Source organism: Phyllostomus hastatus, unplaced genomic scaffold (genome assembly GCF_019186645.2).
Source record: "Phyllostomus hastatus isolate PE091 unplaced genomic scaffold, TTU_PhHast_1.1 phas_contig_86, whole genome shotgun sequence".
NCBI classification, from domain to species: domain Eukaryota; kingdom Metazoa; phylum Chordata; class Mammalia; order Chiroptera; family Phyllostomidae; genus Phyllostomus; species Phyllostomus hastatus.
The window spans coordinates 42,936,745-42,961,240 of NW_025333977.1; the positions used below are offsets into that span (position 1 = coordinate 42,936,745).

The 24,496-nt window shown below is 38.1% G+C and overlaps 1 protein-coding gene across 1 annotated transcript; it reads left to right on the forward strand.

The window, feature by feature from the left end:
- Nucleotides 1-816: 816 nt before the first annotated feature.
- Nucleotides 817-24,093, forward strand: DIPK2A (divergent protein kinase domain 2A). The gene is made up of 3 exons (XM_045851250.1): nucleotides 817-1,606; nucleotides 17,195-17,498; nucleotides 21,259-24,093. The coding sequence occupies exons 1-3, from the start codon at nucleotides 950-952 to the stop codon at nucleotides 21,588-21,590; spliced, it is 1,293 nt and encodes a 430-aa protein (XP_045707206.1). The 5' UTR covers nucleotides 817-949; the 3' UTR covers nucleotides 21,591-24,093.
- The last annotated feature ends 403 nt before the right edge of the window (nucleotides 24,094-24,496 follow it).

A 24,496-nucleotide genomic window follows, 5' to 3' on the forward strand; every position in this document is an offset into this window, starting at 1 on the left:
CCGCCCCTTACCCGGCCCCAGGCGCGCGCCCCAAACACAGAAGGCCGGGGAGGGGTACGACGCCCCGCCCACCCTGCCCCGCCCAACGCGCGCCGACGGAGAGAAGGGGGTTCCAGTAGGTTTCCGCAATTCAGTTCTTTTGCCTCCTTCAGAGGAGTTTCCACTGTGGGAAAAGTCAGGCTCCAGCAATCCTCAACAGTTCTAAAAGATTAACTATTATTAAAACTCCTGTCACTACCAGAGCTCGCGAGTTTATCCCCACTTCAAAGCTCGAGCTCCGCCCCCACGGAGACGCCCCCTAAGCCACCCCCGCGAGTCCGCGCTTACGCTTTACGGGCGGCGCGCGACGCGCTCGTCCGCCCCGCTGGCCCCGCCCCCGGCTCCCGCCCCTCTCTGGAGAGCCAGCGCTTAGGAACTGGGGCGTGCGGCGACTGGCGCGCGTGGTCGTTTCATCCATCCCACCTCCTATTACTGTTGCTACTTTTCGAAGTGAGACACTGCAGCTTCTCTTCCCCTGCCGTGAGTCCCTCCTTTCTTCTCCTTGGGACCCGGCGCGCGCCGCGGGCGGCCGCCTCCGCAGCTCTCACGCCCCGAGCGTGCAGTGCGCTTGCGCGCCCGCGGCTTTCGTGTCCCCGCGCGCCCTCCCCCTCTCGCTCAGCTATAACTTGGCTGGCTCAGGAGAGGTGCCGCGGGAGTCGGAGGGCGGGGAGCTTAGAGGAGGGAGCTTGAGAGTTGTGGAGACTAGTGACTGGAAGAAGTCGCAGTCTGCTCCGGTCAGCTCCTTCCCGCTCCCGGTCTGGCTTACACATCTACTCCGCCTCCTACCCCAGCCCGCGCCCCTGGTCCTTCTTCCGTCTGGGGCCTCTGCGGGTAGCTCTCCGGGTTTCCGCGCGGCGGGGGCGCCCAGGGGGTGCCCTCGCCCTCCGGGTGCAGACGGGCAGCGGGCGGGATGTGGCGCCTGGTGCCCCCGAAGCTGGGCCGCCTGTCCCGCTCGCTGAAACTGGCGGCACTGGGCAGCCTGTTGGTGCTGATGGTGCTGCACTCGCCGTCGCTGCTCGCCTCCTGGCAGCGCAACGAGCTGGCCGACCGGCGCTTCCTGCAGCTCAATAAGTGCCCGGCGTGCTTTGGTACAAGCTGGTGCCGCCGCTTTCTCAACGGGCAGGTGGTGTTCGAGGCGTGGGGCCGCCTGCGCCTGCTGGACTTTCTCAACGTTAAGAACGTCTATTTCGCACAGTACGGCGAGCCCCGCGAGGGCGGCCGCCGGCGCGTGGTGCTCAAGCGCCTGGGCTCGCAGCGCGAGCTGGCGCAGCTCGACCAGAGCATCTGTAAGCGGGCCACCGGCCGGCCGCGCTGTGACCTGCTCCAGGCCATGCCTCGCACCGAGTTCGCGCGCCTGAACGGCGACGTGCGGCTGCTCACGCCAGAGGCAGTGGAGGGTTGGTCCGACCTGGTGCATTGCCCCTCGCAGCGCCTGCTGGACCGTCTGGTACGACGCTACGCGGAGACCAAGGACTCGGGCAGCTTCCTGCTCCGCAATCTTAAGGACTCGGAGCGCATGCAGCTGCTGCTGACCCTGGCATTCAACCCCGAACCATTGGTGCTACAGGTAGGTACCGAATGCGGGCCGGGCGGCCTGGGGGAGGGGCCGCTCAGGGAGCGGGAGCCGGGAGAGGTGGCTCCTCTGGTGCTTGTTCCCCAGTTTAGTCCCGGCCCACTTGGGCCAGGTTGCAGGTGTGGGAGAGGGCCAGCGCTGGGGTCCCCGGAGCGCTGTACGGGATTGCAGAGGGCGACCTGGCGGGTGAAGTCTGCTCTTGTCACCTAGACGCCTCGCGTCAAGGATTTGATAGTGGATCTTTCAACGCCAGAGGGAGCGCGTCTGGTGTGCTTCCAAAATGTCTTTCTTGTGAGTTTTCTTCTGTTCTCCTCCTCGCCTTTCTGCTTTTATCCTTCCAGGGTTGCATTTCCACGGCGCAGTCTGTTCACGAGTCCTTGGACATGTTTTAGTTCTTTTCAAGTGTTTCTTTACCGCGTTTCCTCTCCCGTTTAGTAACATGCATTGCTAGGCTAACTTCAGTCCCACAGTTGGTCTTTGTCTTATTCAGCTCATTTACCTGGCAGATCCTTGGAAAAGCAAATTTGGGGGCAAGCTGGGGCAGCTAGGGGCACAAAATGGGGACTGTGGTCGGGGCGGGGTTAATCATAATCCTTGCTTTGGGTGGGATTTAAGAAGAGGGAAAAGTTAAGGAAGGCTTCGTTCCACTTGGCGGCTGAAGAGGTTAAAGCCAAGACGGACATTTTCATCCTGCTCCTGTGACCTGCCCTGGTCGTCTGGTATTTGGCTGCAGGAAAAAGCTGAAATATTAGGCCAGGGCTAGAAATGGGAAGGAGATTTTCACCTCTCCTCTGGTTGAATTACTGGCACTCTCTTTCTTTTGAAAACAAACGTGCTTTTTAGGGGAGTAGATTGAGTTCTTTTTTTTTACTGGCGACAGCCAAAAAGAAAACAAAAAAACAACCCAAAACAAAAATCTGTGTTCACCTTTGGAGTAGTTACTGAGTTTCTACACATTCCCACCCGGCTTTAGCGGGATGTCCTTGGATAGTGGTTACAACTGTGGGAGTGTGATCCTTCCTAACCTCAGGGAAAGTTACTTGCTCTTTTTCCATACCAGTTTTGTTGTAGTATTTTCAGTACAAGGGAAAAACATGATTTAAAATCAATCACAAGTAATTTTGATATAATGTATGCTTTTTCTGAGCTGTTTAAGAATGTCACTGATGGCTGGGGAGTTTGTACAGGGTTGAACAAATTAGTGATGTGCCATGTTCATTTATGTTGCTTTCTTTTCTCAAACTCTGTTACCCAACTTAGCTAAGAGAAACCAGTTTCACTTGATTAGTTCGGCCAAATAATTTTAACACAATATAAATATTTAGCGTTCAACAAATCTTTTAGTGTGGGTCTTGGTAAGTTTGAAGGTGTGCTAGAATGTAGTATATGGTAGGTCAAATTTAAAGTACATATTGTATATTAAACCCTGCTCTCTTTAACAGTGAAATGGTTAAATGTCCATTGAAGACATTTATTTGGTAGTTTTAAAACTAGTCAGCTGCAAAAGTTTAAAGCTCTATTTATGATATGTACATTTGACTTGATAATTTTTTAAACAATTTAAACTGCCTTTTTTTCTTTGAGAAATAGATGGTTATGTTAGCAAGATGGTCCCTGGAGAAAACTTTAGCATTGTAGTGTGCTGAGTAGATTAGTCTCTCAAATTCTCTGGGATTCATAAATTTAGTAAGAATCTATAGTAATAGTAAATACACATTTTTTGTACTTTATAATAGTGGCTGATTATTTAAAGATTTTAATCAGGTAGTAATTGAGTATTGAGGTATAAGAAACATTTAATATTAAAACTAATATTTTAAGAACATCATGGGTTATGTATGTAGTTCTTTCTAAACATACAGCATTTGAATATGAAAAACTTTGGCATTTGATTTACACTAAGGTAAACCTGCTTTATTTGGGAAGGTTTTCTATTTTTCGAAGTTTGAAGTCGTCTTGGAATATTCAGTTTACTTTATAGTTGAGATAGCCGTGCGCTTGTATTTGTTTTCTGATTAACTCTCCCCTCAAAATAACTGTTTCTCTGTTTTCATCTTTAATGATAACTCTTTTTAAAAATCAGTTATATTCTTGTAATTGAAACTTAGTGACACAGTTTCTCTGAATGAGTGGGTATCCATAGATGAGGTATAGGTGGGAGGGTTTGTTTTTAGTATGTGAGGAAATACACATATCAGCATTGTTGACTGGCATTTGTAAATGCATTTTTAATTCAGGCCACCCAGTTCTATACATACTCTGAAATAGAAATTGCACTCTTCATTATCAGTTATTTTGTTATGCTTATTTTTTTACTTAGTTAACAAGCAGGTAGAATAAGAAGACTTTTTAAATAAGCAATCTTCATAGAGCTGCTGCTTTCTTCACAGAACTGCTTCATCTTTGGTAAAAACTAGTGAGTTAAGAAATGTGGACAATTATTACTTGAGGTATGTTGATGGTATAAAACCGCTAAAACAAATCTCAAAATTCTGTGATCAAGTACAAAGATTGTTAACACATTAAGTCAAATTATGATGTTACTTTTTGTTATCTAGACAAATGTATACAATTTTAGTATTTATACTGGTTTCTGTAAAACTGTTAATAGCTATTTATGTTCCTTTTGGAATATTGATAATAGAAAAACTCACCAGAATTTGGCTTTCTATTTGTATATATATATATGTTTTGGCTCATGTATTTTTAAAAGTGTTTTTATAAGTGTACAAGTGTGTATTTTACAGTTTAAAGAAGAACTCACTTTTTCCTGGGAGAGGGAGCTGCTTACTGAATTTTTGGCTTTTGGGGACAAACTCGATTTTTCCTGTTATATTATCTAAAAATTAATTACTATGGAGAAAAAGCCTTTTGAGCTGACGTTGTCAAACTCTTAACAAAAGTTCCAGTGTAGTAAATATGTTTCCAAAATAAACATTTAAACATCTTTTTTGATAAGGTACTAGTGAAAGAATTGAAAAAAAATATATGAATTTAACCATAAACTTGCGTATTCTGAGTCTAAGAAACAGTAACAAGTTGAAGTTTCTATCATGCTCCTAAAGGACATTTGAAAGATGTTAAATGTCTGTAAGGGATATCATAAACATACTTATGGTTATATAGATTTGTAATCTAGAATTCCCATTTGAAATGGTATGAAAGTACAACTCTTTCCATTGTTGGATAGTTTTACTATCATACAGCAGCTTCTCTAGCTCTGAGGAAAGTTGTTCTGTTACAGAATTATTTCCTAAAAAGTTTTTATAAACATCAAACCACAGAAATAATGCTTTCATCTTCTACTCTGATATTTTCTTTTCATCCTCAAGTTTTTACTTTACCAAGAAGTATATTTTAATTACAAGCATGTCATAATACTATGCAAAAAGTTGGGGAGAAGGACTTTGTTGATTTTATATTGTGTAATAGCATTCTTGGAATATTCAAAAGTTGAGGTGTTGAAGCATTTGGCAGGATGGCAACGTGTTTTCTGTTACCGTCTTTTTAAATTTTCTACCAGTATTTGTACTTACCTGTTCTTGAACTTACAGAAGTTGTGTGTGTGGGAGAAAAATGTCGGATTTCCTGAAGTCCAGACTTTCTCTCCCGATTTGATCCCCTGGAGATAGTGAAGATGGTTTTGTTTATAGAAACAGAGAAGCTCCTGGCTGTTTAGGGAGGTGGAGTTGGGAATTTGTTTCACTGTTACATTTTGTAGAACTTTATTTGCCTTAAGTTTCTGAATCCTGATTTTAATAGGACTTCATTAATTTTTATAGTATGTCACTATCATTATTTAAGCCATGCATTTTAAACTTTCATTTTAATTCCTATAAATGGCATGATACATTCAAAACACTTCATATAGTGCCTGATGCCTAGTAAGCCCTCAATAAATGTTAGACATTAAATAAGGTAAAAGTAACTTTAGTGCATTTGATCATCTGTTTTGAAGCTTCTTTGGATATGGATCACCTTAAGAACAGTCACAATTTCTGCTATCAACCATGTCTGTACTTGCATTGATTTAGTACAGTCCTACATTATATAGGATGAATTTTTATAGGAAACTTCGTTGTTTTTATACTTAAGAATCATTTCTACAGGAGAAGAACATATTTTTAGGTGTACTGCCTATGCTGTAGTTTCTGAAGTAAACAAAATATTATGGTCATTTAGCTAATTACAGGTTGATAAACTTTTTTTCTGGACCATTTTAGTTATCTATAAAATGAGACTGTTGGTTTAGATTCTGTCCTTTTGAACCCCAGTGTCCTGTGACTCTCAAACTCTTGATTTCAGAAATAATTATTTTTCTACTTCTCTTCTGAGCTTGACCTTAATTTGTGAGTTTAAGCTCTTCTAAAAGGGGGTTGGAGGCATTGGGACTTGGTCCCTACTAGGGGTATAAGTTGGAGGACAGAATAGATAGATAACCTTACTTCACACTGGTCTCTCTACCCCTAAATTTTTACACACATAAAATCAGATTAAAACAAAACAAACACTGGAAACTGCCTTTATAGAAAATACATATGAAAAAAATACATATGGAGGTAAAGGTAGCCAAGGATCTTGTGGGGCTATATAGAGTTCAGAAAGGATGTTCCAGACTTCTTTTCAAGCTTAGGGAACCACGTACTGCTCTCCACCTGACTGCTGCTGTAGTAACTGCATTCCAGGATTTAGCTTCAGAGATGGTTCTGACTAGGTAATTCTGAGCAGAGCACTTTTTACCCAATAAATTCATAAGCTTAAGTTTAAAAGGTTTTGTTGTTGTTGTTTATCGGAGGTTTCATTGACACTTGAATGTCCTTTGTGAAAAAGCATACAAAAATAATAAAGTAAGTCTGTGTACCTCAGATCCAAAAAAGAGGGAGACTTGTATTTTTGAAAGACCATAGAAATAGGCAGTAACCCTTAGGAAAGCATGACTTCCACATTAGTGGGGTAAAATCATTTGACACCCTGGCCTACTTTAATCCATATCTTTTGACCATGATTAATTCTGAGACTCTTCCTGTACTTTTGCTAATCTTTGAACTCTTTTTTTTTGTCTTTTCATGCTTCCGCTGCATGGGTCAGCACATGTTCCTCAAGCATGTTGAGGGGTGGAAATAGAAAGCTTAAGGTTTGGGGATCTGCTTTCTGGACATGGGTGTTCAGTTTCCCAGGGGAATCTTCAGACTGGTTTTTATTCTCTGTTTTATTGGCTTTTTGGCTTATGGTCTCTTGCTTACTTCCTGTATTGCCATCATTGCCAAGTTGACTCTTCACAGAATCCTGACATTTTTTCTTTTGTCCCTTTTCACTCATGTACATTAAGCTAATGGGGCCTTAAAATATAAGCCCTACATTTTTTCCTACACATACAGTGAACTTGAGCATATAACTGTAAAATGTCTTAAGATTATAAATTACTAAGGTAAGGTGAGGGTAGTTATGTATTCATCCTGGTCATAGACCCGGAAAGGTTCTAAATTATGTAACGAATTTGTATTTTATCCAATTTGCATGCCTTTTGTAAAAACAAATTCTTGATAGAAGTTATCTGTGAAATAGCTGGAAGCTCTTTGGGCTTAACAGCCCTGGACTTAGAGTCAGAAGAACTGAAGTCTATTTGAAGAACAAATATACTGATCTAAGGCATTTGAGTTGGAAGGGTCTTTCTAGGCAGCAAGGAGCCTACTGTGTAGCAGATAAGTAAATAATTGTAATCAATATCACGCAGTAAGTGCTGCAAGCAAGACATACACTCTATTAGGTAACTTATTTAGGGAAGGGTATCTGGGTGTGTCTTCATAGCAGTGGATCCTAGGGAAGAATTCATGGAGGATTTGAGCTCTGAAAGACAAGTGGGATTTTGCCCATAGATGGGAGAGGAGGAGCAGTGGTGACAGTACTGAGGGAACATTCTGCACTACCTTACAGTGATTAGGTGGCTTCGAGCAAGTCACTTAATGTATAAGAGCCAGGGATTTTTAATCAGTAAAATGGGAATGTTAACATTTCTGTCAGGATTGTTTTAAAGATTAAAGAAAACAGGATTATTTAGATAACATACACGAAATATCTTCAAATATAAAGTTTTTAAACAAAATATTATTATTTGTAAATTACCTTATTTTGTTTTTAGATAGCTGTAGTAGTTGAAAAGTTCTTCAGGACATTATCTTGATGTCTCTCTTAGAAATATGTAAATTTTACTCTTTAGGAAACGTTCAGATGTCACCCCCTTTACATGCATATAGGTCATAAATACCTATATGGCTGCTGCTTCAAGCCATATAGTTTCTTTGGAATTGTAATTAGAAGGGGGGTAGGGATTTGTGCCGTATGAAGTACAATGAATAGAATGAATATTGTTGGAAACAGGGTTTAGTTAAGGACTCAGTGGCACAAAGCAAATAGTTATAATTTTTGTCTGTAAATCATTATTATGGCTTAATAATTCTATTTAGTACACCGATGAATGATTTTAAAAATACAGGTTTAGTTTGGGGCATTTACAGGCATTCCTGAGACAGATTGTTAAAAGATTTATTATCAGAGGTAGGTATGCTGCTTCAGGGTCTTCATATTTTGCCTTTCCAGTGCTCACTTGGAGTTCTGACGATGAAGTGAGGAGACCTGACAGGAACTGTGTGGCTCTGCCCAGTAGTGCCCGGAGCTGATCTGTACGCCCTTGGGATACAGTAAAGTTGACAGGACAAGGCACATTTTGTACAACTATTGCTTTCTGGGGCATTAGGTGTGGACAGCAAACAAATAAAGAACAAGGTGATTTAAAATTTACATCGTGTAAAAAGAACAGAGCAGACTCCTGTGATATGAAGAGTTGGATTGGGAATAGAATACTTTAAATTGGGTGGTCAGGAAGAGTGTTATATTTTAGCTGAGGTGTGAATGATGAGAAAAAGCCAGTGGTGCTAAATTCTGAGAACAGAGGGCTTTTAGGCAAGAGGTGCTGCAAATGAAGAGGCTTCCATGCAGGATCAAGCATGGGAATTGGGAAATATGGTAGAATATAGGGTCACAGAGGAGGGTAGGCAAGGGTTGTATCCTGTATAGCCTTATAACCATTTGTAGTGAATTTAGGATTTTATTTTCAGAGCAATGCGAAACACTAGAAGTGATTTTAACTGGGTCAGGTTTGTAGAAAATTGGTTTTAAGCAGTTAGAGAACTAGTTTAAGGAAGAGAGCTTGGTAGTTTGGATTAAGATAGTTGCAGTGGAGTTTATGAAAAATGGTCAGAGCCAGGATATTTTGGAGAAATAGCTGACGACCTACTAAAGTGTTAAGGTATGAGGGAAAGAGAAAGATGAAGGCTACCTCAGTTTTCAGTCTGAGCAACTACTGACTAAGGAGTCCTCATTACAATGAAAGCCCAGAGAAGGAGTGGCTTTAGGATACAGGCACCCCAGGAGTTTTGTTTTGGTTGTATTAAATTTAAGGCAACGGTAGGAATACAAATCTAAAACTGGGCACCAGGTATTTAAAAGAGAGAGATACTGTGCTAGTAGCAGGTATTTTGCTATATTCTTTTGAAGGACCTTGTTAATCCAGTTTGTTTTAAAGGAACCAGGGAAGTTAGTATTGACAGACTGTTGAAAGGAACCAGATATTGGGCTTATTTTTTTTTCTTTCTTTGAATTTTTGTTTTAGTGGGAATATATTTGACTATGGTGTTTATAGGTATATTTCAACTTAGAAATGTGGATCACAATTGTTGGTTGTCAGAGTAGGTAAGGAACAGTCAATCGAGACAAGTAAATTTATGCATATTTAAAATTTGTGGCTAAGTGATTTTTTTTTGGTGGGGGAGAGTGTTTTTAAGCTATTTTAACTGATTATTTATTTCTATTAAACATAGGTAGCTTTTTTGTTGTTGATGTGTTTTGACATTAGTTTCCAGTTTTAGATAGAGCTGTTGGGTATGATATTTAGTGAAATAACACAACCTTACTATTTTCAAAGCATTGCTTAATGTTTTTGGAATCTAGGTGGGTAGAAAATGGCATTCTGAAAACCATTTAATGAGATAAATGGAACATATCTTATGAGTTGAAAATCTTGAGATTGAATCTCCAGTATTTGCAATGGATTTTGGTAGTATAAGTTAAAGAACAAATGTCTTAAGAGTAATTTTAACAAAAATTAGGGAACCATTAAATTATCCCAGTAATTTTACTATATTCCTTCTCCAGACAGTTCACAAAGCTGTGAACACATTAGTCTGTCACCAGTACAGTTGACTAATCTCTATGAACAGCTGTGATAACATGCATTACTACAATGGAATTTTGTTCAAATTTGCGCTTTTAAAAATAATTTTTAAACTTAAATTGAACCTTTATGCATTTTCTTTCCTTTGGTAACATTTTATATGTAGAAGTGTTCTCAAGTTTAAACTTGTTTGTGCACACACTCACAGAAATGCCAGTTCTGTTGAAAATCTGTAATCAGATCTTAGAGTATATGTTTTCATTATTGATAGATTTCTTTTTAAGTCAGTTTCTTTTTACTAGGAATTTCCTTTTTAAAAGAAAAAGCAGTTTTGTGACACATTTCTTCCTTAGGCAAATTGCAAAGTTATGTTCCTTTTAATGGTATGTTGTAAGGTAATAAATGACTATAAAATAGTTTATGTTTTTGTATGGAAGGAATTATGGTCTTTGAAATTTAGTATGCAAATCCTACTTTTGGTTATGTAAGGAGGAAAAAAGTAATGGAACACAAGCACATTAGAGTTGACCTCATTTACATGCCATTCATTGTAAGTAATTAAGTGAATAAAGCCCAGAAGTAATGTTTTATGTATTTTTACTCATACATTCCATGCCTCCTCTTTTCGTGACTCTGTTCTGACATAATAGAGTGAAACGACCTGGTAGAGCAATGTCTGTTGATCAAAAGGTATTACGATATTTTAAAAACTTGATACTGGTTAATTCTAGTATGTAAGATATTTCTGAAGGTTAAAGCTTTGATATGTATTGGGTTGGCCAAAAAGTTTTAGTTTTTTCCGTACCATGACTCTAGTAGTGCTTAGTTGTCTCGAACTTCATTCGAAACAGTTTTGTTAGATTGTATTGTGGCAGTTCTCATATCAGGGTGCATTTTAAAAAAACTTATAAAGTCTGGCTGGTGTAGCTCAGTGGATTGAGCGTGGGCTGCGAACCAAAGTGTCGCAGGTTCGATTCCCAGCCAGGGCACATGCCTGGGTTGCAGGCCATGGCCCCCAGCAACCACACATTGATGTTTCTCTCTCTCTCTTTCTCCCTCCCTTCCCTCTCTAAAAATAAATAAATAAAATCTTTTTAGAAACTTATAAAAATTGGTGAGTTTTTATGCAGCCATTTTAATATTAAAGATGGAAAATACGCAACATTTTCAGCACATTATGCTATCTTATTTGAAGAAAGGTAAAAATGCAACAGAAATGCAAAAAAAAACTGCTGTTTATGAAGAGTATGCTGTGACTGATCGAATGTGTCAAAGGGGTTTAGAGGTGTTTGGTACTATTGAAATTTTGGACAAACAACCCTTTGCTGTTGGGCTGTCTTATGCATTGGAAGATGTTTAGCAGCACCTCTGGCATCTACTCACTAGAAGCCAATAGTGGAGATAGCTGATATACTCAAAATATCCAAATCACTAAAGTTACTGGTGAAAGTGAAAAATGTGTCTTTTATTTTACAGAAAAAAATTAAATGGACCTTTTGGCCAACCCAGTGTTTGGATTTTTTATAGCATGTAGGCCATGTTGAGGAGTTTGTGTTTTATTCTTAAGTCTCAACGTAATGTGGCCCTACCTCCTTCTCCAAACTCTATTACGGTACCTCAAGCCATTTACTCCTCATGCTCTGGGCTTTCACTCCTTCTTTGTGCCCTTCTGCCAATTCTGAAGAGACAGTTTCTGGCTCTAACATGTGCATAGAAAATTCTTCCTGCCCCACCCTCAGTCTGTCTAATATACTCATCCTGTAGATCTCAACCTAGGTAGCACTTCCTTAGACAGGTTGCCCTTTACCACACAATCTAATAAGAAGTCTCTACTCTGCCTTGATATATTCCTTTTCTCTAATTTGTAACAAATTCTATCATTTATAATTTACCTGTGTTGAATAATAATCCTCCCAACTCAGGCTAAAAAAGCATCCTGAGAACAAGGACTATATTTTATTTACAACTGTTTGGTTAGCATTTCATGGTGGAATTAGGCTAGATCTAGGATTTTTTAATTCAAAGTGTTTCCATTCCACAGCAACTCTCTCACTGCTTTATACTTCAGCTGCTTATAGTAGTCAATGAAATGTAGGTGAAAATAGGTTTTGTTAAAATTTAAAAAAATGTGAAAACCCATGAGGTAATTTATGTGCTTTATCCCATTTGGAATGAATACACTTACATTCTTTTTGCAGCATAATATGTTTTTTTTGTGTGTGAGGTGCTGCCCCAGCCTATTGGAGGCATTGTAATGTGAGTGTGAAATACATCCACTGTTACCTTTCCAAAATATGAATACTTCTGAAACAGAAGGATTCTGGACTGAGAGATTGTGTTAGCCTGACTTTGCCTCTTATTACTTGTGTAAGTTTAGGTGAATCACTTCAACTGTGCTGATAAGGTTGAACTAGATTTACAACTCAGGTGCCTTCCAACTCTAGAATTAGGTTTCACATCCTCTTTATTGATTACATAAATGTGATACTTGGTTTTTGATCAGTAGATAGGTGATAGGTTACTTCAGCATTGAAAGTTTACTTTGTGTTACTTACTTATTCAGTGAATGACAAATTATAATGCTGTACTTATGTGTATACAAGTTAGCAAGTTTTAAATTTTATATTTTTAGTACTTGTGGATGCCCTATATATTTCTCAGAGCACTGTGTCTCGACCACCGACTGGCACTGACCGCGGAACGCTGCGGATGGCTCGTCGAAACACGAGAAAAACATACACAGAGACAACCAGGTCCTGTGGGGAAGTAGGAATGGAATGGCCACTCTCTCTAGTGGGGAGCACCATGGCCACCCTTCCTAGGGGAGAGGCCCCCCCTTCTCCCGCCTGAGCAGGCTTTTATTGGGTTCATTTACATAAGAATTGAGGTAAAGCTCATTATTCATTGCCAGGAAGTAAGGATCAAACAATAAATAACAAGGAAGTCTGAGGACCTATTTTGAGTCAGGGTCAAAGAGCTATAAAACTTTGAGGAACAAACTTACTTCTTCCTTGGACCCTTATCATTCAACTGAGAGCATTCTAAACAAAGCAGGTTTCACAGGATCTTACATATTCTTTCTTAGGCCTGATCACCTGGGGAACCCGCCCTTTTCAGCACAGGGTTGCACCACCCTCTGTCACTGTTTCAGACTTAGGTGGAGCAAGGGAACTAAGGCAACCAAGAGATAAGGAGATTTTCCTCCAAGGATATTTTCCTCCCAGAAGATGAGGACTCAGGCTATGTCAAAGCCAAGGAGTGAGGGTCCATCACCCCCTTTTGCTGTAGCCCCCAAAGTCCTTCCTTGGGGGCCTCCCATGTGATCGTGCCTATCTTAGGTCATTCCACTCTTGGGGAATCTTACCCATCATTGGCTAACCAACCAAGCATTGGGGGCCAGTTATGGATGAAGTAGCAGAAGCAGCACTCCTGCCAGGGAGATTAGCTTGTCTTCTTGGTGGTTTACAGTTCCAAGGTCATTCCCTCAGCCTTACCCGGGGTTACAGCTTCTGATTTCAGGCAACCCGGTTCCCAACCACACTGAGCATTTTTAAAGTCTGATAACTAATTTAGATATCCTACTGTAAATTAGAAACTGCTAGAGGACAGTGAAGGTATATTTCTAATTTAATGGTTCTTGGCTATATTTGGAAGGAGTTCATTATTTGTATATAATTTTTGGGTAGGTGATAACAAAGTAAGCACATCTCTTGATAAATATCTGGACTTTTTATTCAACAGATTTAATTAAGAAGTATTGAAATGTTTCTGTAAGCAATTCTTTATAAAGTAGTATTAAATCTACAAATAATACTTCATACCTTTTTTTCTTTGTTCCTTGTATTGCCCTGATAAGTATGTTGGTACAAATGTTATTGCAGTTTTACAGAGGAAGATACAAAGTTTTGACTTTGCCAGGGTCACGTAGCTAGTGAGATGCAGAAGTAAAGGTAGACCTTAAAAGCTAGGTTTTTGATTTTTAAGTTGATTATTCTACTACATACTATATTGTTTTTTAAATACGGAGTTTGATATTATACACCATGAAGAATATAAAGTAATTTAAATTTTCTTATCTTGATAGTAGACATTTTATTTCACCTTCATTTTATTTTTTCAACACAGAAGATGATCATAGTGGTTCTGTTTGTTTCTTAAAATCTTGTTTTTAAGCTACTGTTAATGCATATGATGTTGTTAGTATTTGAGTTTAATGATATCAAAGAAGTAACTTATGGTTTTCTGTTAAAAAAATACTTAGACATGGTGATTTATCTTATGTTTCATCTTCAGAATAGTTACTTTGTAAATTAAGAGTGAATGCATTTAGTATTTTTTTAAGTCTTAGCAGTTAACTATGTTTGGCTAATACTTAAATACCCATCTTTAATATTTACTTTGATAGTAATACACAGTAGGTATTTTCTTTTAAAATAGAGTAATAGAACTTTTGTGCCATTATACAATATTAAGCTAGTATTTAGTTCTAAAAACTTTACATCTTTATGACATACATTCAAAAACTCCTTCCCAACTGGAAAGTTTTTGTACGTTTTTTCAGTTGTAATTAATTCATTAAAATATACACATTTTATTTCAAATTACTTTAAACTATGTGCCTGTTGTTCTAGGCAATTTGAAAATTTGATTTTAAGATTTGGTTCAAAATTTAAGAAGTGTGGACTGCAGCAGTCAACTTATTTTTACTAGCTACTGTATTTTGTACATTGTGGGAGTTTGGGAGTCAGGAAGTAAGAAGTTGTGTTTCTTGGTGTTTGATATACTTAAGAAATCCAAGCCATAACATCTAAAGTTTTGTCTCTCAAACTACTTGACCATGGTAACTTTAATTCTAAGCCCGAATTCTTTTAAATACAATTATAATTACGTTGGCTTTCTTTGAGCATTTTTTTGTACTACATGCAGTGTGTTCAATAAAATTGTTGTCATCAATGAAATCTGATGATTTTGGTTGTTATATAATGAAAAATTCTTGTCATGAGCAAGTGGTATAAATTAACTTATTAAAATTTTCTAAAAGATTTAGGCAGCAAACTATATGAAAGAATTGTGGTGCTCTTCTTAAAATGAGGCACAGCAGGATTTCAGTTAGCATTGTCAGAAATCACTACATGGATGTAAAGTTGCTCAATGTGACATTTATTCATATATTTTATCCTCTTCTGTGTGGAACCTGGGTAATGAAGTGTATATTTGACTGTTGTTTGCCAGTTGGAAAAGCTCCAAAAACAAGGGGACATTTGTACATGTGCAGACGTTGGCAGGGTTCCCTTTTCTCCTGTTGTCAAAGACCATTTTATTTTCACAAAGATATGTTTGTGTCTGTTTTACAATATGGAATGTGAATAATATACCAGAATTGTATGGAGGAGTGTTTTGTTTTACTTTTGCATGTTAAAACTATATAATCTCACACACTTACTTATTTTTAGTGATTTTACTTTTTATGCCAATGACTTTATAAATGAAAACTTCTGGGAAACAGTTAACTCTTGTTAATTTAAATCCGGAGGAAGAGTTGAAAACATGTGGTTAGCAAACAGTTCTTGCACTTCACATTGGACACGAGGCAACCTGTTGCTTTTCCCAGCGCCCAAAAGAAAGAAAAAATTCTCAAATATAAGATTCAAAATATGCTTGTTCCTAATTGCTAAAGAATTAGTAAATATTTTCTCTGAACTAAAACTGAATCAATTCACTTACTGTAGTTCAAGATTCATGCTATTATATCTAAATTTTTGATTTATATGATTAGTGTTTTATCACAAAACTGAAGATAAAAATAAAATGTTATGTGTATAAACAAGTAGTTATTGTGAATTGATAGAATGGAAAGGAAGAAAACATGAAAATAGGTAATTATTTGGATACAGTTGAGTTTTAAAAATCTTGTTTTAAAAGTTGATAAGCATTTTAATGTGAGACTGTTGAGTTTTGTCAAATTTATGAAAGCTCAGGCTACAGTTAATGCTACTTATTTTTTTGAGGGGTCCAAGAAGAGCCTCGTCTCCAGCTCTTTGAATATATGTGGATTGTTTGATACTTAGCAGAAGTAGGCTACATGTCTATTTTGTAATGCTTTCCTTTGTTTCTCCTGCAGTATTTGAATAAATATCATGTTCTCAGAGTTTCCTTTTTCCAATTTAAGGAAGATGCTCTGCTAAAGGAAAATACCTCAGATAAAACCTATCATTTTATTTAACCTGAAAACTACTTATGGTCATGGAAGATTTTTGCTTTAGAATATTAGTCCTCCTGGTAGTTATAAAATCTCTTAGAAAACTTCGAGATGGGAGAATAAATAATTCTGAAGTTGGGCTAAAGGTGAACAGAAAATGTGTGGTACAACCAAAGGGACTTGGAGTAGAGGTTGCGTTCACAGGATGTCAGATTGCTCTTCACCAGCTGTTGAGGGCAGGTTAAAAGATGCTTCCCAGAATCCTTCTCTGAATTCCACCCCTAGGGCCTGCACCACTTCTTAGTAACTAACACCAATTATATTTATACTTACTTGTCTGATACCTGTCTCCTAAAGTTTTTATTTTAGAGATTGTTTAGTTCATTCTTATTGCCAGCATTGCACACACAGTGCCTGGTGCCTGGTAAATGCACCTGAATAATAGGTCTGCTGTGCTGCCCAGTCAAAAGAAAGGATTGCTTGATTGTACTTAACACAAATCAAAAAGCTAAAGGAAAGCATTAACAGTTTTATTTATTTTATTTTATTTTTTATTGTTGTTCAAGTTTTCTGCCTTTTACTCCCAGCCCACCACCCTCCCATTCCCACGCCCCTAGTTTTTGCCCATGTGTCCTTTATACTTTTTCCTGTAAACCCTTCCCATTCTCCCCTGAAATTCTCTCCCGGCTCCCCTCTCCCCTCTAGTCACTGTCAGCCTGTTCTCAATTTCAGTGTCTTTGGTTATATTTTGTTTGTTTGTTTTGTTGATTAGGTTCCTGTTAAAGGTGAGATCATATGGTATTTGTCTCTCGCTGCCTGGCTTATTTCGCTTAGCATGGGAAAGCATTCATACTTTTAGATTTGGTAATAAATGAGTGTCTTTTTTCTTGTTGGTTGGTCAATTTGGTTCTGAGATATTGATAAGCAATACTTATTCTATTTTAGCTTTATCGGGTAAAGTTACCTATTTATTTTTGTTCTCAGATCTATAGTAATGGAATGAGTTAGAAAAGAAACTTAAGTTCCTTTCTGTTGAATATTAACTATAACAAGAAAATCCCAAGCCTATGAAATCTCTACTGAGAGTATTTGGGGATAGACCTAGGATATCTTCATTAGCATTTCTTACAATATTAAAATAATTCTTTTGTAGAGTTTTCCATCTGATGAAGGTTGGCCATTTGCAAAGTATCTTGGAGCTTGTGGAAGAATGGTGGCTGTAAATTACGTTGGAGAAGAACTGTGGAGCTACTTTAATGCACCATGGGAGAAACGAGTTGACCTCGCTTGGCAATTAATGGAAATAGCAGAGCAACTTACAAACAATGACTTTGAATTTGCACTCTACCTCCTGGATGTCAGCTTTGACAATTTTGCAGTTGGTCCTAGAGATGGGAAGGTAATCATTGTGGATGCTGAAAATGTTTTGGTTGCTGACAAAAGGTTAATTAGACAAAGTAAGTATATAACTTCTGGGTTTGTTTTTGTATGCTTTTTTCCTCTATGTCAAAATGATGTTTACATTTGTGTGAAGCAAATCTGTGATTTTCACTTTAGGTAGCAATCTTGAATCTTTCTTTATTTGATAAGTATTAGTAAATAAATACTGATTTATTACACATATTTTTAGTCACAGTTTCTTCATGTTTAGTAAAATATCCTTTTGGCTCATTCAGACTCAGATACACTCTGAGTGTGTGTATATGCATGTTTTTGTTTTTGTCTTACATGGCCTGCTGTCTTCTGTGGGTTAGGAGTCTAATGCAGAATTAGGTTTTATATACAAGTTACAGGCTACCAGGAAGACTGTGCTGTTCTCAGGGAGGACTTATTTTTTCCGTGCTCTTCTGTGAGGTCCCTACACTGGTTTTAATCATGCAGGTGATTCCTGGCGCTGCAAATCTCTAGCCTGGTTTGACAGTGTTACCTCTTACCCAAAACTTTGCTCACTGTTTACTTGTGAGCTCCTCACAGTGTAGGTGCACAGAGTGTCTGAAGTGTTTTTAAAATTAAATGCCTTAGGAATTGTAAAGCATTGGGGACAAAGCCTATAATTCTATAACTAATTTACTTAGTAAAAAGAAACTGAAGTTGTTACTCTTTGGTGAGCGTGTTATATCTTTAATTCCTTCCCCTCCCTTCATATGAGGCAGTTTCCATCAACAGAGACTAAAGTTTGTGGCACCTGGGGAACACCTTGAACGTAACAACAGTATATTAAGTGGACCCTGTTTGCTCGATCTTGTTACATACTTGGTTTTCTCAGTGCCTTGTTCTGGTTCCACACTCACCAGATTGCTTCCTGGTTATATCCTGACTGCCCTCTAGGCCCTTCTGTGGGGTGAACACTTGGTGGGAGTGCTGGTCCCCACTTACCTCTTCATTTGTGAGGGTGGCGGCAGTATGTGCACCATGCTTTTCTTTCTTGAAGTGCATAATTCATTGGTTTCTATTATATTCCCAGAATTCTACCAACTTGCCTAAACTGTTAAAATATGCATTCCAGTGTTTGTAAATTGATTTTTGTAGTTTTACTGATGTGGACATTCTGGAATACATGTTACAATGAATTCCTGAGTTGGAATGAATATAACCTGTAGCTTCTGTATTCTTGCATTTCACACAAAGAGCATTGCTCCAGGTCTTCGTTAGCGCTGCCCAGTTCTTCTCAAATGGCTCTTGGTAGGGCTAACTAGCCACTTTGCAAAAGGCCACATCTGTTTTTTCACCCTCTTTTCTGAACTTTCTAGTAAATGACCTTATTTTCCTTCACAGGGAAGTGCAGGTTTTGATGGGGCATCTCCATCAGTGTCCTCCTTGCCTGTAGCTTCTACGTTAGTAAAAACAGTACACATTCATCCCCTCTTCTTCAGAAGTAGCACAGCCTGTGTTTGAACCTGCTGCATTGGTTATCTTTAACTCCCACCTTCCTCCTCACAATCCATTTCCTCTTACCTTCTTGTGTGCAGGCTTGTCCGAGACTCTTTCCTGCTTTCCCTTGCTTTTCCACTGTGTTTAAAAGTATTGCTTACTCTGCCTTTCTCTACTTCCTGGGCTTCTGTTCATCCCTCAGCCATTAAAACCTGGCTTAGAAGTCTGCATTGCCATTAGCAACCACCAAATTGGCCAATTCCTGAAGTCACTGATTAGTAACAACTTCCTGAAATTATTTACTACTTTGGCTTTCCTCAGCTTAAGTAGTTCCTTTAAAAAAAAAAAAAAACAGTCTTATCTCCCCTTTGCTTAGAGTTTTTAATGACTTCCCATTGTTCTTCAGTAAAATTCAAACTCCCTCCCAGGGCCTGATCTGTGTGACTCACCCTAATAATGTGCTTCTTTTTTAAATTTCCCCGCTCCATTTTTGCCCTCAATGTCTCAGCTATAGTAGCCTTAAAGATTTCTTAACCTTTCCACTTTTGGGCTTCCCATGTGCAGTTTCCTTTGTCTAAAATGCCTCCTCTCTCTTCCATATACTGCTAGGTACTTGTCCTTCAAGCCTTAGTTTAACTCTCAGAGAGACTTGACCACTGTATCTAACAGTAAAAAAGGGTGTTTCTTTCGTAAACCTTTCTACTGTTTCCTTCCTAGCATTTCTCACAATTTATGATACGTAATGTTTCTTTATTTACTTGCTTAGTTCTTATTTCACTTACTTGCTTGTAAGCCAGTGAGGATAGGAACCCTGCATACTAATCTGTTTTGTTTACCATTAGACACCCTTGCCTGCTGTAGAGTAGGCATTCAAATAACTACTTGCCGAATGAATGAGTTTCTTTCACTAACCTCTCCTCTGACAAACCCTTAAGTTTTAAGGTTCTGCCCTCAGTCCTTTTTCTCCTTTGCTTTCAACATGCTTTCCAACACAATCAACCCATTCTCTTGGCTCCATCAAGTCTTTTATGCTGATGCATTCTAAATATATGTACTATACTTCTGAATTCAGTCATGAGTTTGGAGTTTGTTTTTAGTTGCATATACTATATGTTCATTTGAATACCTCATAACCACTTCATATTTACTCTGTATTTATATATAAAATGTTAACACTATCATGTTAATAGTGTCTACCTTGTCATCTAATTAGAACCTTAAACTTTGCTCATATACTTACCTATTAATTTTTGTCACAAATGTTTCTACAATCTGGATTTTTTTTTTACCTCTTCTATTAAAACTTCATTATTTTATTTTATTTTCTAAATTTGCTTTTAGAGAGGTGAAGGGAGGGAGAAAGAGAGAAACACTGATGTGCAAGAGATAAGGTCGATAGGTTGCCTCTCTCATGCCCCTGCCTGGGGACCTGGCCCAAAACTCAGGCGGGGGCCCTGAATGGGAATTGAACTGGCAGCCTCTCTGTTTGCAGGACAGCGCTCAATCCACTTCGCCACACCAGCCAGGGCTGGACTTCTTCTTTAATTGCTGTCACTGTGTTAGTCCCTCCAGTCTTCGCCTAGAATTATCTTTCTGTAAAACAAATCATGGTCATAACCGCACAAGATACAACATATTTCTCTAGTCTCTTTTGTACCTCCTCCCCAAACCTCTCATACACTCTAGCCATAGTGAACTTACTCTTTCCTGAACTAGCTGGACCAGTCTCTTAAATCCAGCCTTTGCACATACTGTACCCTAGGCCTAGAGTGATGTGTTTCCTTTTTTTTTTTTTTTTTTTTTAAGGCTTGCTTATCTTGTAAGGCAGCCTTCAGCAACCCAAGGCAGAAGTAGCACGTCCTCCGTGTCCCTGTGCCATGCTACTACTGTATGATACTTCATATAGATGGAAGATTTCCCTCTCCCCAGGGTGTCCCAACCCATGGCCTGTGGGCCACATGTGGCCCAGGATGGCTATGAATGCGGCCCAACACAAAATTGTACATTTACTTAAAACCTTTTTTCTCATCAGTTTTCGGTAGCGTTCGTATATTTAATGTGTGGCCCAAGATAACTCTTCTTCTTCCAGTGTGGCCCAGAGACACCAAAAGTTTGGACACCCTACTGAACCCCTTCAGTAGCAGGGATCTCATCTGATCCTTCTGCCTGGCACTTGTGTGCTCACAATAAATCTTGTATCAATATATAAATTAATATATTTAAATGCTTGAAATCATAATCAATTTTAAGAACAAATGCTACTGTGTTAGTGAATTGTCATATTTTGGGAAGCAATAAAAACTGTTAAAATGTATTTTTCTCTTTCTGCTTTTTCTTCTTTTATAGATAAACCGGAAAATTGGGATGTATGGTATGAAAGCAAGTTTGATGACTGTGATAAGGAAGCTTGCTTATCATTTTCAAAAGAAATTCTTTGTGCTCGTGCCACTGTGGACCACAATTATTATGCTGTTTGTCAGAACCTCTTATCCAGACATGCCACCTGGCGTGGCACTTCTGGAGGGCTCCTTCACGACCCACCAAATGAAATCGCCAAAGAGGGCCGACTGGAGGCCTTGCTGGACGAGTGTGCTAATCCAAAGAAGCGCTATGGCAGGTTCCAGGCTGCTAAGGAGCTGCGTGAATACCTAGCACAATTAAGTAACAATGTGAGGTAGTCTATGGTGAACTTTTCTCCCTTTAAACAGCACTGGCTAATTCTAAACCAACAAAAACGGTCTAGAAAAAGGAAATTTGGAAGTAATACATTCAGAGGATGATAAACGTGCACTGATAGATCTTACGTTGCATCCATCAAAATAAGACATCATTTCAAAAATCATCTGAATCGTCCACAAATAAGTTTGCTCTTACACTTTGCAGACTTGAGCTTTCTTTGACTGCTTTGACCCCTTGAATGCCTGAGTGCATTAAAGAATCTTGTTAAGCTATTGGAAATGAATCTGATAGTTACAATGGCTTGTGTATCAAAGGGTACTTGGTACTTGACTTAGTTGGCATTACTATCATGATTTTGTGAATCTCTTACATTTTCTTTGAATGTCAAGTTAGATTGGCCTGTTTTATAGGCCACTTTTTCCTTCCAATGTATAGTTCTGGTTTTTTGGGTTTTTTTTTCATTTTCATGTGTTTTATTCAGTCTTACATATTCAGGTTACTGTAGGTGTTCATTTAAATTTGGGCTAGTTTTCATTCAGTGCTATGCGGTACATACTAACTTAAGGCAGGATTCCCAGGTTTACCATGTTTTTTCAGAAAGCTGAATGTTATGTAAATACTTTCCTTACCACCTTCTGTGGTTTCACCATTGCATGAGATCATTTGAGGTTATTTAGCAGTTACATCACTATGCCAATAATTACAGGTATACACTAAACATGAGGTTGGCATATGTTGCAAAATGTCATTTAGCCCTTTAAAGGCTTTAATAAGAGTATATTAGTTACTTCCACCTTGATGTTAATTTTGAGAGAAAGAAAAGCCCAGTATTTTTAAAATGTTAACTCTAGTCCAAGATAGTAATGCAAATGCCAAAGAAATATTAGACCTAGTCCTATGGTTAGAGTTTAAATTGGTCACTTACTCATTCTTATCCCACTTCCAATATTTTCTCTGTCATCATTAAATTGAAATCTCCCTAGTTATTTTATGTTCAAAAGGTAAGCTACTGCTTCTCAGTATAGATAACTTAAAGATATTCTGCCTGTTATTCATCAGTAGATTTGACAAAAATTAACGTGGTAGTCATCATCTGAGTTTAATCGGGCCTCATAAATTTTGATGAAGTAGTAATTTTTACTATAAGCAGACAGTTAGCCAGTCTGCTGAACTTGGTCTTCACTACCCAGTTGTTAAACATCAAACATCAAAATTTAAATATGTGGGTAAAAATGAACAAATGTGAAATTTGTGGACTATTTTAAAAGTTAAAATTTATATGTGTTGACTGTCACTAACAGTGATATTTTTCTGTTTGAAATCATTAATTTTGTTTTTGGCAAAGTTTGTTGTAGTGTGCAGTATTTAGTTCTAGACTGACCTTATTCGTAATCAGAAAGTGATTAAAATATGCACAACCAAAGCCAGGTTTTCCTTCTGTTTGTCATTCATTCAGCGACTATTTATTGAACATCAGCTCTGCCAGGTACATGACTAGCTGCTCCACACTGAACATGACATGGTTAACTTAATTTACAGTGATTATCAAACACTTTCATGTAGGTATATCTTAAGTTGAAGTAGCATTCATTACGTTAAGATGATTTCATGTTATTTTGCTATTGTGATGGAAATTCTATTTGTACCATCTATAACTGGGATGCTATAAAAAGAGCAGGATGTTATTAATAAAGGTAATCCCAGTTTACAACTGGATGAAGGGTAAGATCTCTTCATTATAAAATAGATTGCAGTATGTTAACTTTTATACATCAGTATGTTGCGTATATCAACTAGCCCTCAAACACTTAAGTGCTAGGAATTTTACTATGCTTTTTACAACTTTGAGGGGATTAGGTAAAATTACTTGTCAGACATTCAAGCCTCTTAATCAAAGCTTCAGACAAAATACACATTTTCAAAACGGAGCACCTTTTATATTTGATAAAGTGTTCATTACAAACCTTAGGATGCTGATCACAGAGGGGTTGCCTCTCTGTGGTCCAGCAAACATCTTTTTGAAAGCGACTATGATTGCAGGAGATGAAGTGAGAAGACAGCTACTGGTGGTGACTGCTTCTTTAGGTAGTTGTTAAAACTGCCATTCCCCTTCCACTGCCCCCAGATTATGTGGAATTTCTTTTATCTTTGGAAAAAGGTTGAGAAGATAGTAGAAGAATTAGGAATTTCAAATTACAGGGAAAAATGTGTATGTGAAAAGCAATAAATATTTTGTTCACTTTGCTATCAAGATACTCACTATCAGATATTTATTATACAGCAGCAATTTATATTTTTAATCATTGCCCATTAATAGATGCAGTAAAATATTTTTGAATCAGACATTTGGGGTTTGTATGTGCATTATTAAAAGTTGTCTTTTGTACTGTAAGTTACTGTTTAATTTGAATATTTTATCAGAACTGTCTCCCTGTGCCTTTACAATATAAAGTTGTTTCTGCAACTTTAATGCTCTTAATAAAGCATACTTTAAGAATCATACTTGTCAGACTATCTCTTAACTTCAAATATCTAAATTTTTTCTTGAGTGAAAAGTGAGGTTATGTAGATAAGTCATTTGTTTTCTCTTGCATTTATTTTGACATAATTTTCAGAAACTATCTGGGTGTGAGCTGGACTTTGTTTTCTTCTGTTTTTCTGTAATCATGACATTTTTAACTTTCACTACTAAAATGGTAATAAACTTTATTATAGAATTATTCAAATGTATACAAAAGAATAATATGAGAAACAGTAAGTAGTAAACTGTGGTTAATACTAACTTCAGAACATGTGGTCAAGCTTGTTTAGATATTCCAACCTACTTGTTTCCAGCTTATTTTGAAAAAAATCTGGAGATATTTAATTCAAGTGTTTTACACATTAGACATTTTCTTCTCCAACA

What these genes read in the sequence shown, in the direction of transcription:
- DIPK2A (XM_045851250.1), top strand. Translation starts at nt 950, where the DNA reads ATGTGGCGCCTGGTGCCCCCGAAGCTGGGCCGCCTGTCCCGCTCGCTG. An exon ending in CCGAACCATTGGTGCTACAG is followed by an intron (nt 1,607 to 17,194) that starts GTAGGTACCGAA and finishes ATTCTTTTGTAG; the next exon opens with AGTTTTCCATCTGATGAAGG. An exon ending in CAAAAGGTTAATTAGACAAA is followed by an intron (nt 17,499 to 21,258) that starts GTAAGTATATAA and finishes CTTCTTTTATAG; the next exon opens with ATAAACCGGAAAATTGGGAT.